The 15476-nt window shown below is 40.5% G+C and overlaps 1 protein-coding gene across 1 annotated transcript in view; it reads right to left on the bottom strand.

Annotated features, from left to right (window-relative positions):
* The window catches only part of LOC138633110 (chemokine-like protein TAFA-5), a 50541-nt gene extending 35308 nt beyond the window's left edge, over positions 1–15233 (bottom strand). Inside the window, exon 1 of the mRNA XM_069719151.1 lies at positions 14568–15233. Coding sequence (XP_069575252.1) covers positions 14568–14658 — 91 coding nt within the window. The 5' untranslated portion in view covers positions 14659–15233. The remainder of the gene's footprint in view (positions 1–14567) is intronic.
* Between the last annotated feature and the right edge of the window lie 243 nt (positions 15234–15476).

Below are 15476 nucleotides of genomic sequence, written 5' to 3'. Positions count from 1 at the left end.
TTGGGAATCCCACACAGCTCGTGAGACTGCTGTGTTGCTGCTGAGCACAATATTTAACAATTATCTGCACTGCAGCACACGCAGTATTTACACTATATGGAAAATACTGGTTGCACACGCAGTATATATACAATGGTAAATACCCGTTACACACAGTATTTAGACTATGTCAAATATTGGTTGCACAGTATTTATACAAGGGTAAATTCTGGTTGCACACAGTATTTATACAATGACAAATACTAGTTGCACACAGTATGTATACTACGGTAAATACTGGTTGCACACGCACTATTTATACAAACTTAACAAGCTGGTTAAGAAGGCCGGCTCCATCATCGGCTACAAACTAGATAGTCTGGAAAAGGTGGTGGAGAGGAGGACGCTGAACAAACTATTGTCCATCTTGGATAATCCTGTCCACCCTCTCAACCACCTGCTGCAGGGACAGAGGAGGACTTTCTCTAACAGATTCCTCCAGCTCCGCTGTCACAAGGACAGATACAGGAGATCATTCCTGATACAGGAGATCATTCCTGATACAGGAGATCATTCCTGATACAGGAGATCATTCCTGATACAGGAGATCATTCCTGATACAGGAGATCATTCCTGCCCACTGCAATAAGACTGTACAATAACTCACCTCTGGCAAAATCCATCACAGTACAATAACACTGTTGACTGTGTTTCTTGGTTGCTTGTATATTATATATATAGATATATACTGTACTGTATGTATATATATATATATATATATATATATATGTTGACTGTGTTTATTGGTTTGTTGTATATAATATATATAGATATATAATATACTGTATATACTGTGCATTTTATATTTATATTTTTTACTGCTATTTACGGCTATTTTATTTTATTGCTTTTCTATTATATTATTCTATTCTATTATTATTTTATTCTATTGTTTCTATTATTGCTCCTGTATGTATGCTGCTGTGGCCAAAAAATTTCCCCTCGGGGATTAATAAAGTATATACCTACCTACCTACCTACCAAGGAGGAATGCTGGTTGCACAGTATTTATACTACGGTAAATACTGATTGTACATGCAGTATTTAACAACAAATGACAAATGCTCTTATTGGTGTCCAGGAGTTGTTTCTTTGCAACAATTTTGTTTCCTAAAGGTCTGTTTCCCTCAGTCTCTTCTCACTTGATGCTGAGATTGGTTTGCTACTTGAACTCTTGAAAACACTGATGTGGGCTCTCATATCAGGTGCTGTAAATTGTTGATTTCTGAGGCTGGTAGCTCTACCCAGGTTTTCTTCTGCAGCAGAGGGAACTCTCGGTCTTCCTTTCCTGGGGCGGCCCTCTGAGAGCCACTTTCATCACAGTGTTTGATGTTTTTTTTTTCACTACACTTTCAAGAAACTTTCAAAGACCTTGAATTTTCCAGCCTGACTGACCTTCATGTTTCAAAGTAATGATCGACTGTTGTTTCTCCTTAGTTAAGATATTCTTTCCATAATATAGATTACTACAGCAGTCAGATAGGACTATTTTTTTTTGTATACCAACAGTACTCAGCACAACGCCACTGATTGAAAAGGCTCTCGAACTGAAAGCAATTCAATGGGACTACCTTATGCAGCTGGATGACATTGTGCAAATCTATAATTAAAGTAAACCATGGCTACTTTTAAGAATCTACACTATGAAACTTCATTTAATTAACATTTGTATTTATTTGTATGTGTATGTATTTTCAGTTTTGCTCTACACTGTTGAAAATAGTGCAAATACAGAAAAGGCCTTCAATAAGTTGGTGTCCATGCTTTTCACTGATACTGTACAGATTGGTTCCCAACCAATCTTAGCTTACTGACTTTCACAACCCAACCTCTGGAAACAATAATGTAAAGAAACTGTGGTGTCTGAAGCAGTGTGTGTGATACTGGAGGTCTTGTTCTTGGAGCCTGTGCTTTGCTTCAAATTGTGTGCAGAGGAGCGCTCCATGTTCCAGTGGTTCACAGTCACAGAACACATTGTTAGATGGAACAAAGTTAAAAAAACAACAACTCTCATTCTGGTCTTTTTGTCAGGACTTGGTGAGCCATCCCAGATGCCACAACTGTCCACTATAATAAACCACACAGGGTAAATTAATCAATTGTCAAGCTCAACGGTAATCACCATGGCAACATTTTACTCCACTGAGCACTCAAATAGCTATTGCGTGTGCACGAGATGCAACTCATGCTCACATTTTAATTAATTTGTCTGAACATTTTGATTAATTTTTGTGCAATGAGATAAGAACCAGTGTACCAAGATAGTCACCCTCTGAGAGGACGTCTGCCACTGGCTGTGGGAGTGGGCCTTCAGCGAAGGTGGAGCTGAGTGTTGAATTCACCCAAGTAAAAGAAGAAATACTAACATGTGGCTTATTTATTCCACGGTTTTAGACTTGTAGTTTTTCAAAGTAACACGTCGCTCATCTGAGAAAAATAAATGCTTATATTCCTCTGTACATGTTATTGAAATCCCTATTTTGCATAGCACTGACTTGAGAATATGTACAAATAAACCAAGGTAGTCATATCTTCCCCTTCCTTTAATTTGAGAATGTTGTTTTTCTTCACATATAGTGATGCTGTGGTAATCCTGCTCCCTGGCTGTGCAGCCACTCCCTGCAGATCCTCTTATCTCAATTTAAGACATTCCTTCGACAACTTTACTATGATTCTCTACTTCTCTTACCTGACTATGCTTTTTTATTTCAATCTGTGCCACAGCTGCATCTGCAAATGGACACACTGCATAACAAGCTAACTGTAAGCTGCAGTGGCTGATGTGACTCTCACACTATATTCTGTATTTTACATAATCACACATTCTTCCTGATGAGGTGGCGCATCTGCCAAATGTGCATCTAGAAGGTAAAAATGACAAGTCTGACCTACAACAGCAGAATCTGTGAGCAGCCATGAGGTAATTATTGAATACCTTGCATGGCAGCATGAACGCCATCAAGTGTGTGATTGTTTATGTGAATGGGGGCAAAAATGTGTGCTTTGTAAACCATTGTGCTCTATAAGCACAGACCATTTACAGTTCCTAATTGTACATTATTCTGATGAACCAATAATACAATTTTACAAAATATTCTATTTAAAATTTTTCATGTATATATATATATATATATAAGAAATAAATAGTGTTACACCACCTTTTTGGTCGAGCTGTTATCAGGCTAATATCGTGTCGTCTGATCCTGGCATAAGACCGCCATAGTAGTATGTTGAACAGAGTTCTCCAACCTTTTTTCTTCTAAGAGCTAATTTGACAAAATGAAAATCCGAGAGAACATGTGTTCAGTACAAGAACTGGATTGGTAGGAAATTGTTTCCAGGCATAATGAGGCTTAATTTGTTGTCTTAATTGTGAATCAAAAAATGATTTAGTAGTCTCTAAAATTAACTTTAAGAAGATAGTATTGGTCATTAAACAGAAGAAACAACCTGCATCACAGTGATCCTCTTACATATCTTATCACAGCTCACTGTTTTAAAGTCTCACTTTGTAAACTTCAGGGAAATCTTTATACTGTTCATAAAGAAAGCACCTGCACAGATAATGGCTTTAATTTAATCTTTTGTATCTCGAGTAACTTTGTGTTATTATTATCATATTTCCTTTGTCTTCCAGCAGTAAGCCCTCAGTGCTTCCTGTCTGTGGGGATTGATGTCTCCCCTCTGATCTCTACAGTTTATCACTGCAGTGAAACTCGTGTATGTTTTCTACTTGGATTGAAACTGAGAGCCGTTACTGCAGCAGTACGGAGCGTCCAAACAGCTCACTCAGAAAGCAGAAAAAACAACAACAATTACATCACATTGTTTTCTCTGCTTGTTTTGCTGTTTCCTGTCCAATGAGAGCTGACATATAATCTATTTATGAATGAGAGGAGGAAAGATAAACTGACATATGGTTGATATAAGCTTTTATTATCTACAATCTTTTTTTTATTTCCCTGCAAATTGAAAAGTCACAGTGTTTGCACTGAGAGTGAGGACGGAGGAATAATGATGAGGCTGAAATTGGTTTTGGCGTGATGCAGGGTCTGTTTGCCGATCCCCTGATGACAGTTAATGAGTCTGTTATTGTGCACCAACAGACAAACTTAGAATCCAACATTGGGTCAGGCCCAAAGTCTCTGAAACTGCTTTTTCTCAGACAGGAAACAGATGTCCAACAACTAAGATTGAGAGAAACTTTTGGACAGGAAGTGATATGATATTTACAGAAAGATGAAGATCATAAGTTTGTTGTTTGGAAACTTGTAGCTGCCATCACATTACTGTATACTGAAGCCAAATATTGTTGGCAACAGTCTCACTTTGACATTACTGCATGTTTCTTTCTATATAACTAAATTGTTTTCCTATTTGCATTGTAGTTGCAACGTAATAGCTGTCTGAGTTCAATTCTGAGGCAATGTTTAGTTTGTATGAGTGAAGTGCCAAATTTATAAACTTCATCGGAGTCAGCAGGAGGTGGGAGGGGTGGATGGTGGGCCTACAAGGCACACCACTTTCACATTCACATCTAGACTGACAACTGTGGTTAGGACACCCAGTCTGACAGCAAAGTGTGAAATAGCCCAACTTTGGGCTATCTAAGCATAATAAATTACACGTTTTGAAAGAGTGAAACTTACACACACGTAAACGTCATGTGACGTCCCGCAACAGAGGCATGCCGTAGGTTTCATTTTTCGTCCACCTCAGGACAATTTGGAACTTTCACGCCGAGACAAAGCGTGTCTAATTCACCTTCTGCTGTAGTGGACCGGCATGTCTATTTCACGCTTTGCCATGATACCGGGTTGGGTTAGGATTAGGCATCAAAGGCACTGTGGTTAATATCCGGGAAAACAATTATAATACACATTGTATCTCAAGTCACTGCACACTTTTTTTTCCACATTTTTTCTATATTTACCCTTCAAAAACTCAAGTCCAGTCAGTAGCGGCTCCACAGCTGAAAGGCCAAGATGAACAACCTGGGCTCTATGAATGAGACACTTGAGACAATAAAAAACATATATTAAGTCTCCTTGTGATCATAACCAGGCCACAGTGAGATAAGAAATACTCCTCTCACCCAATCATTACTATAAACTTACAACAATGATTCAGTGACAGTGGTGTTATGGAAATGACACACTACAATGCCGCATCGTGCCAGACAGCCTCTCCATTGAATGTGCCACGCTCTGCAACTTTATAAAAAGGGCACTGCCTTTGCATTTTGATAGCAGATACAGGTAGAGGTCCCTGTGTGTTCACATACATATTTACAGTATATATAGTATGTGGGACTGCAGATCAAATATTTTGGCTATAACTACATGTTGTCAACAAACATGTTACTGATGTCCAGTGTCAACGTATTTGCAACTTGCCTAAGTAATATTAAATCAAATAATATTTCCTCAATCTGTTAACTGATACGGTAATCTGGTAACATTTGTATTAAAACTGATTTGTTGTTGTAATTTAGTTATTGGCTATAGAAACATTATTTTCGGGAGACATGATTGAAAAGTCACTGATTTATATTCTGTGTTCCAGATGTTGTACTTGTGTACTAACACTCACTATTTTGAGTGCATTAATGCGTTCACAGTGTCAAGTACAGAAACATGCAGTGCACCACAAGTACCAGGATGATGCACTCAAAACGGTCCAAAAAAGAAGTGTGAAACTCTGGACACTTTCCACCCTAAACGGTCACCATCTTGTCTACGTAGAGGAAGGGGGCGGGGCCACCGACATAAAGAATTTTCAAATTAAGGCGTCTGAGGAAGCATAAAAGTGTTTCTTTTTCAGTACTGCTGCTGGAAGAAGCCATTCGTGTGTTTGTTGGGTGTGTTAAATCGAAGGCACAAAAGCATGTTAATTTCTTGGTCAAATAATTAAAGCTGCAGATTTTTTGGAGGGTGATGTGTTAACATGCTCAGTTGATTTCCGGTCAGTGCAGAACCGCAGTGTGCGATTTGAAACAACACTTCTCTGTCGAAACTCCTGCATGTGAGGGTTGAGGGTGGACAAGTAAGCGTCCTGATGTTTGGGAGCACTATTTGTTAGTGTACTAAGACAAGTATGTCATCTGGAACACGGCAATAGTTTCCTACTGGCTAAACTAAGACAGTGCTTTGAACAAAGTCTGGCCAACACTCATTGTTTCACCACAGGACATGATGTCAAAATAAAAACATTTCAAATGTATTTAATATAAGTGTATTAAGTGCACTGCGTGTATCAGGAGGAAAATAGGCCGCTGGACTGTGACTTTTCTGCTGGTGGCACAACGGGGACACAGCAGCATTGTATCAATAACCGACAGACGTATTCTCACACAGGATCAACAGCTGCTGTGATATGTGACTGATGACGAGGAGTGACAGAGCGTTTCTCGGGCAATATGGAGGTCAAACAACAGCGACACACCGCCATAGTGACATACCTCTTAGAGTCGCCGAATGCCCCTGAAACAGAAGTGGCACACTGGATGCCGGAGGACAGCGGTACATGCTTGTGAAACTCGAGTGATAAATATCTTATGTTGAACGCCTGTCAGTGTCAGCATTGATTCAAACTGGACATCTTCAGGGGCTGAAACATTTTCAGGTTTTAGCAACGAGATAAAAGAGGTTCCTGCTGCAGAGACTCTTATCGTGAAGAGTAAAGACTGTCAGTGTTTTTGCACACAACAACAGATATCATCTTGTCTCAGCGAGCCGAGGGGGTTTGGACAATGTTTGTTGCAGTTTCATGCTCACCACTGAATCACTCGCTGATGTTCCTCCTCCAGATGAATTTATTCAAATCCAATTACACCCTCTGCAGCTTTTTGCTCCCTTAATTTCTGTTTGTGTGTGTTTTTTCTCAGTTGATGATTTTTTCTTTCATTCAGACGCAGTGTGTTCATAATTCCCATGAATATATGCTCGACTTAATGGAGCATTGAGAATTAATTTGGACTCTGAAGGCTCCTTAGGTAAGCTTTCTACACCGCAGGCAAAACAGTGTCTGTGCTGCATAACAGGCTTGTTTCCAGGATCTAAATGAGCTTTATGAGGAAGCACAGAAAAAAAAAGAGAAACTCAGTAAACAGAGAGCGTGAGGAAATTATAGTCGGCTTGCAGTTTGTCTTCATTAAAGCTTTTCACACTGTGATGATCAATGAAAAGAAATCAAAAGATACGACCCCAGACACAACCTCCCAGAACTGATTCTTTATGTTCTTTAAAAGAGAAAATGCTGACCTATTTGATGTGACATTTGGATGTAATATGAACTGACAGGCCTCATCTCTTTCAAAAATAAGAGCCTCTGCGGCATCATTGGAAACCTGCACCTGCTCAGCTCAGACCGTTCGAGCTCTGACTCAAGAATTTCAATGAGCAGCTGCTGGAGTTTATGATTTTCCTCTTTCTGCAGCAGCACTGATGATCTAAAACATCTGCATAAGATAAGGAGGAGAGTAAGAAGCAGCTGCCGAGCAAAGGAAACGCTGAACTGCTGCTTTGGACTATAAGAGAGTGGCGGGCATCTTATTTGTTTGTTGTAAACAAACAAAGGAGGAGCTTTAAATGTGTCATTGTTGTGGTCATCTGTCCATTTGACAAGAATGACATTTTTCTGTCCGTCTTTCACAAATAAAGTTAAAATGAAGCTAGATTCATGAAAGATGTATGAAAATAAAAAGTGGTTCAAGTTATCACTCACTGTGTGTAAAGTCTGGATTTATATCATTGATTAAAACATGTGCTTCATGTTGTAACTGTCTGTGAAGACTACATTTTACAGGATGCTGTTCTCTTAGGGAACCCTGAGTCACAAAGAGACACAAAATGAAAGGACCAGCAAAGTAATCACAAAGATATGTCTACAAAGAGATGTAAAAATGACCACAAAGCATCCAAAAACAAACACATAGAGATGTACACTAACCAAAAAGAAAGGGAAGGTGACAGTGAAAAGATCTAAGACCACAAAGAAATCCAAAACAACCACAAAGAGACCCAAAATGATCACATAGAAATGTCAGCGACCGAAAAAACAAAACAAAGGAAATGCAAAATGACTAGAAAGACAACTAAACTACATAGCTGGGTGCGAACCCCGTCCAATTTTATTGAGTGAATATGAGTCTTGCGACCCTCCATAGGGAATCGTTTGCAGTCATTCCATCCTACTGGGCATTGACCTCGAGTAAAAGTTTACCAATCGGCATGCGTCGAAACCGTCCGACACTCTGCCACCGATGCGACTACTTACCGTGTTCACCAAAGCATACTTTTTAAATGGCTTTAATGAACGCCCGTTGCGTGACGAGGTGCTGACGTTAATTCTGCGCTGAATGTTCTGCAATTTTTTTCCGATCAAGGAGAGTCGAAAAATATTAATGATGCGCCCTTCACTGTCACCAGCCATCCAATCACAGAAGGAGGGGCGTGACAAATGGGGTTAATCATCAACACCGGTCGCTGATTGGTCCGCCCTTCAAAGTGACTGTGCAAACATTAATACGAGCAGAGATTCCAGACTGTTATCACGGCGAAGAAAACTGAAGCTGTGAGTGACAGTCGGCACAGCCAGGCTATAAACAAACCACCAAGATACTTAACCCTCGTGTTGTCCTCGGGTCAAAATGACCCACAGCTGTGTTCAACCAAGTTCTATTTTATTTTCATATTTTTTGGGATCATTGGTGACAAGGAGGCTGTGAGGGTTTCTTTAAAGAATGATGACCAATGATCCCAAAAAAATATAAAAATATAGAAATAAAATAGAACTTGGTTGAATACAGCTGTGGGTCATTTTGACCCGAGGACAACACGAGGGTTAAAACTATTACAGAGACAAATTCCAAGTGATGTAAAACAACTAAAAAGACACCTTAAGTGACCACAAACGATGAAAAAGGCCACAAAGATACATCACGGGGCTGTTATGTATGCTTTATATTTTATATGTTTTACTCAGGGGTTTGTTGTCTCATAATTTGTTCATGCGAAGGAGCAACACAGTCTGGGTATAAACAGATAACTCATATTCAAAAGAAGTACTTAGACTCATGAACTCTGAGAGGTTGGACAAGGGGAAATCTGTTGGTGGCTCTGGGGACCATGAGCGTTAGTTGAGCGGTTAACTTGCAGTGAACAGAAGACCTTCAACGACTGTTTTCATGTCTAAAATCAGCTTTCAAATTACGACAGGGTTAGAATAAAATCACTCGTGTCTTACACCTCGTTTACAAGAAGAATTTACGTGTCAAATTGAGTTTAGCACAAAAAAAAGGAGTTCACCTTTAATCCTGATAACTTAATAACTGCTGCCTGAGAAACATTTCCAGAACAAAATAATGACCGGTCGACATGTGACTCTTTAATTCGGCATGTGTGTTTAAATCAGGGTTTGCTCTCCAAACTGTCCACTTCACTTTACCTTTGAAGTTTTGAGCTAATTAATACTGCTGCCCTCCTGCCAGGCTTCTCACTAAGGGATAAATTCAACATTACAGACATTTCTGATATAATATAATACAGGTATATGTTGCAAGAGTATTTAAAAAAAAAATACTGTTCCACCTCCCAAATATGCCTTCAATAGCACAGCAATAAGAACTCTCCACTTGCCTTTTACAGCACTAGAGAATACTTTGGACACACCTTCAGGAGGTTTTTCTTTGTTTTCACTATTTTCTACAGCGTAGGACAAAACTGGCAACATCAAACTATGAAATGTAATAGACAATAACAACAAAATGAAAAAAGTCCAAATATTTCATATTTAAGATTATTCAAAGTAGCGACTGTTTGACTTGATTACATCTTGTGTTTCAAGTACAGTGGCCGGATTTTGTCATCAAACAGGCCGGAAGGGGCGGGTCATCTGGCACCGTGTAGTTTCTACAGCACCTCCTCTGTCCGCATTCTTTATATGGGATGGAAATAAAGTAAAGTGGGTTCAGCACCTTGATCAGAGGTCTGTAGATGTAAAGCAGGAATTCAAGGCAGCACTTAACCAGCATGGTTACCACAACATCCTGCTGTCACCACTGCGCCGTGACTATTACCGAAAATGCACCCCAGTGCAACGCAAGATACACTGAGTGGTTAAGAAAATGAAAAGTACAAAGGTGTCATCGAAGCAAAACGTGGCTACTTTGAAGAATCTCAAATTGAAATCATATTTTCCTTCTCATTATCTAGACTAGCATGTTTGGTGATTTGCTCACAATAAAAGTCCACAGATCATCAATCAGCTGCTGATTTGGAGGTCTGGTCTGTTGTTGAGTGTCTGGGGAGGTGAAACTGCCTTGTACAGTAGGGGGGTCGTTAGGAGCCCAGCAACAGATATTTGACCTGAGGCCACTCAGAAAGTAATACGGCCATGAATATGGGTATTAATTACGTTATAACAGGAAACGTTTCACATTAAAGAGCAGCTGGGAAAGACAGAGTTGGTAATAACCAGCCAGTGTTTGAGTAAAGAGTCGGCCTTAAAGCCATCAAGATGTACGTTTAAATCTGTAAAATGAGACAGAATAAATGTCAACGTGAACGAGCCAAGCTCCTCCGTCAGCATATTTCCCCTGGTCCTCATGCGCCTTAGCAGTAGCCCGTATTGCTTATGCCAGCAGCTGTCTGGACAGATGTTTTCTGTTCCAGCTGCTCCTCTCAGGTGAAAGGCGCAGCGCCAATACACACAAGGATCCACCGTGTTCTCAGCATCAAACCACAGCAAGACGGGAGGTTTCTAACAGTTCCTGGCACTCTAACACGCTTTGTGGAAACTGGATCAGTTGTATCTAAAGCACAATGAGGCAGACTAAAAGTGAGCACACCATCAGAAGATCAATACATCAAGCTTTGTTCAATGAGGGATAAAAAACATCAAAGATAGCATTTGGTCGATAAAGAGCACAAGACTCCAATCAGCAAAATTCCTGTCAAAAGACGGCTGTGTAGTCGTGGTCTCAGAGGACGATTTGTGTCTCTAAACTACTTCTTAGGAGGAGAAACAAGGTCAAATGCTGATGAATCCAAGTTGGATATTTGTGGCAGTAACAGAAGGGTGGATGTCGGGAGAAAACAGAAGAGAGGATGATACCACAGTGTATCAAATCCACGGTGAAACGTGGTGGTGGGAATATACAAGTATGGGGATGTTTTGCCACTCAGGAGTTGGGACACCCGGACCAAAGAAAAGTAGCACCACATTGTTCAGAGACACCCTCCAACCCTCTGGTTGGATGCATACTTCAGCAGAATAATGAGCCCAAACAAACCTTAACTCTCTGAGGAACTACTTCAATATTAAAGAGGACCAAGCAGTGCTGACTTGTCATGGACTTTCCTCCACAGTCATCTGACCTCAACCCCATTGAAGATTTATGGGGCACTCGAAGACTGCGGAAGTCAAACACTTCTGACATTACAAGAAGCTCTTTGAAACACTGTCACATCATACTGGGATGTCATAGGTTATCAGGTTTTAGCAAACTGGCGGAGTCCATGAGTGCATTGTATGTTGTCACTAAAACAAAAGGGGCAGACAAATATTGAATTATCTCAAAATCTTGGACCCTACTGGACATGATTTCTTTTGTTAAACACAGAATGCACACAGAATACATACAACTTAGCAGAATTGCTGAAAAGACAGGTTTGTATGGTAGGAAGCTTTACGGGGTGTCTCGTGTTGACGTTCGCACAACCGCTATGCAATGACTCAGCATTTGCTTGGGAATAAACACACACATTTTTTTTCCTTGACACTTATTAGGATACAAAATGAGTTTACAAGAACAAAAACACACCCCACGTAGATCCTGAGGTTAAACCTGCCAGCCAAACAGGACCCTGGATGGTCAGGATGGTCAGACCTTAAGCTGAAGCCAAGAAAAAGACACCGCTGAACCAACTTGTAATGCCCTTCTTTTCAAACTCATTTCTGCCCACGTCTCATTACTAGTTTGCGTGCGCTGCAGTAACTGGAGGCTTACCTGTGCACAGACGTCTTTACCGTCTACAAATAATCTGAGGCGTTTAGATAACATTGGTAAATTCTAGTGTGTACCAATAGCCTGCATGTGAGGCATTTATTATATGCACAGAAAATAACATAGTTACACTCTCCCCCTCTCATGACTTGTACTTCCATGTGTAATGTCAATTTCTTTCTGATAAGATTTTATAAAATTGGTACAGAAAAAAAGTATCTTTCAGGAACAGATAGTCAAGTTATCATTATCAAAGACGTTTTAAACTCCAACCCTTGTCTCTGTTCATGATTTCTACCTACTCGACTGAGATAGCCGTTAATGCTCATGCTCTATGGGCCCAAAATTGATGGAGCATGTGGAACATTATTGCACCTCACGTCAATGACAAGCTTTCATTTGAAGGAATGTGATGCATCTTGATCTAGTTATCTTCCATGGGTTGACCTGCTTCTGAGCAGTATAAAAATACAATTTGGATAATAATAAAACTCTTTTAATAAATAACAATAATAATAAAATGTTTTAATGTAAAAGTGAATCAATTGATTTAATATTTTCCTTGCCAGTAAATAATATAGGGTAAAACCGAAGAAGTCCTTGTCTTGGGCGTTGTCATGTAGTATTGCAAATGTAGTATTGCAAATAGCCTTTTCTGATTTCTCCTACAGTCTAATGCCTGCTGATACTCCAAGGAGTGTGTATTCTTCAGAAGCAGAAGCAGATTTTTGTTCTCTCATTAAAAAAAATAAAAATAAAAAAAATCCTGTTTTAGTGGTGCATAACTATCAGCAAATAGAAAATGTGAGTGAAAAAAGTATTTATACAAAGTGAGAAAAATACAAATACCACGAAAGACGTGGTATAAATTTCTACGTAAAATATTTACGATAAAGAAAAAGTATGCAGTTAAGTTATCAGTATCTACTAAATCTATCTGGCAATTTACAGTATTGCCTCTCTACCTACGATAATAAAAGTTCCCTGTTGTCTACCAGCGAAACCATATTAGGATATAGTTTTACTTGTGTTACTTATTTTAAGCAAGACGTGACATGTGCTCTTTAAGTTGTGTAACAGGAGACAAAAATTAACCATAAAAAAAGTGAAATAAATATTAGATAAAACATAGTCAGGACATCCATAAATGATGTCTGTCAAGGATAATATCTGTACCTTGGAACAGAAATGACAGACTGCCTGGAAGCATTACAAACGAATTATACAAGGATGTAACAAGGTTTTTCTCTGTTCGTATCCAGAATACACGATTACAAGCAGGATAGATCTAAACTGAGGTTGGTGTGTATGCATGACACAGACCTAAGTGGCACTTATACTACTTTTTCCTCTTGTTCACCCATTCGTTCAGAAATGAACGACATACAACTGGATGACCCTCTAAGGGTCTTTACGCCCAACAATTGGTTGTGTATAAACATAATGCACATTGGGTGTCATAGGTGACATCTACTTCTAAGTCCAGTACCTTTGGCTTTTCATTAAGGAACCTGAGATTTTGTAACGGTTGTCAATCTTCTAGACTGGAATTTTTTTGACGACTCCGATGATTCAATATTGTTCTCTGTATTTTTATTTTTTACCTTACTTGAAATGTCATGATATAATTAAATATCATTTGCCTTTCGCCAGTCCCTGAAGCTTCCGTTTATGGTTGTATCTCATGTGCACCGGTGGAGCACCCTGGTTCATTGATTTTTAAAAGTATTAGAAAAAAGTCAGTGGGTTTGTGGGGTCTGTCATTTTGGTTGCTTTTTTCTTTTTCATTTGCAATCAGTGAATTTTTTTTTTTTTTTATTTAATTTAACATTTACATAAAAAAAAAAAATCTACTGATAAATCCATACTAGAAGTGATCATTAGTTAGTTTCTCTGTTGGAAAATTTGAAAACAGAAAAATATCATTAGATACTCATATTTCAAATCAGTATGTAGCCTAACCTTTTGTCGGCAATAAAGTGTGTGTGTGTGTGTGTGTGTGTGTGTGTGTGTGTGTGTGTGTGTGTGTGTGTGTGTGTGTGTGTGTGTGTGTGTGTGTGTGTGTGTGTGTGTGTGTGCGGCACGTGAAAGAGAGAGAGAGGAAGGGTGTTTCCTCCCTCTATCATCTGTCTTTAATCTGAATCCTTGAACAGCAGAGGTCTGCTGGAGATCATCCCGGCACAGTCCAGCCGGTGCTGGGCTCGTGTTACTGCTGCTGCTGGTTAGTGTTCTCCATCTCCCGCCTTTTATCACCATATCATCCACTTCTGCGCAAAACACGCACGATTTTACGCACAGAAATGTTGTATGTGTTTGTGAGGGTTGAGGGTGGATATGTGTTTGACATATATTGTGACCTGTTGAGACATTCTGGACACTTTGCTTGATCTTAAACACACACACACACACACACACACACACACACACACACACACACACACACACACACACACACACACACACACACACACACGCACGCACGCACTGTCCCGTGGACTGTGAGACGATTCCTGAGACTTACCTTCCCTCAGGATCTGGTTGTGGACGAGCAGGAGGAGCAGGAAGCAGACCGCAGCGGCAGTCAAAGCCCAGGCCAGCCGAAGGAGCTGCATGAGGGAGAGAAGCGAGCAGCGCAGTGAGCCAAAAAGTCCAAACTGTGATTATCCGCAGGCCGGTGCCTCTCACCACACTACATCCATCCCTATCCGACCCAGAGGAGGACGGACGCGGGGGACAGATGTCATCTCCGGGATGTTTAACCACGCACGAGCCTTAAGTGACAATTCCACTTTGGGGGAGATCTGAGGCAGCAAAGTGGTTTTTCTTCTCCCTCCTCAGACTCTGAACCTTTCGGGGTCCTCGCAGCGCTCCCGGGCGCGTCACGGGGCGCAGCGGCGGCAGACAGCAGCTGCAGATGCAGGTGGTCCCGTCCACCGCAGCACGTTCATCAAAATACTAAATGTGCTCCAAACTCTTTAAGTTTTCCAGCTTTCAGGCTCCAACTTAAAGCTCACTGCGCTGCAGATCCATTAGTAGTCTTGGTCCGCTTGTCGGCGTAAATCCCCCCAGACATGGAAGAACCGGCACAGGGTCCAGCTTGACCTACTGCAGCGGGCATATTGCACGTTTCCCCGCCGGGTCTAGCGTCCTGGTCGGTTTACGGTTGCCCGGTGGTGAAAAGTGAAGGATGAGTTGCAGCTGCTGAGAGCGCGTCTGAAGATGCTCTGCGATCTGCAGCCTCCAATCTCTCTCTCCCTCTTTCTTTCTCTCTCTCTCTCTCTCTCTCTCCCTCTCTCGCGCTCTTAAATCAAGGACTGACGTCACACCAGTTACAATAAAGCGTCTCAGTGCAAAACCATCCACAGGTTTGAAGACGTCTGCCACCTGGACTGAATCTGATGCGGTGTAGCTTCAGTACGGGCGGGAAACG

The sequence above is a fragment of the Brachyistius frenatus genome, unplaced genomic scaffold (assembly GCF_029030835.1).
Source record: "Brachyistius frenatus isolate BFR_SWC_R1_liver_20210118 unplaced genomic scaffold, ASM2903083v1 Contig_208, whole genome shotgun sequence".
In the NCBI taxonomy this organism is placed as follows: domain Eukaryota; kingdom Metazoa; phylum Chordata; class Actinopteri; family Embiotocidae; genus Brachyistius; species Brachyistius frenatus.
This window is presented reverse-complemented; position numbering and strand designations above follow the sequence as displayed.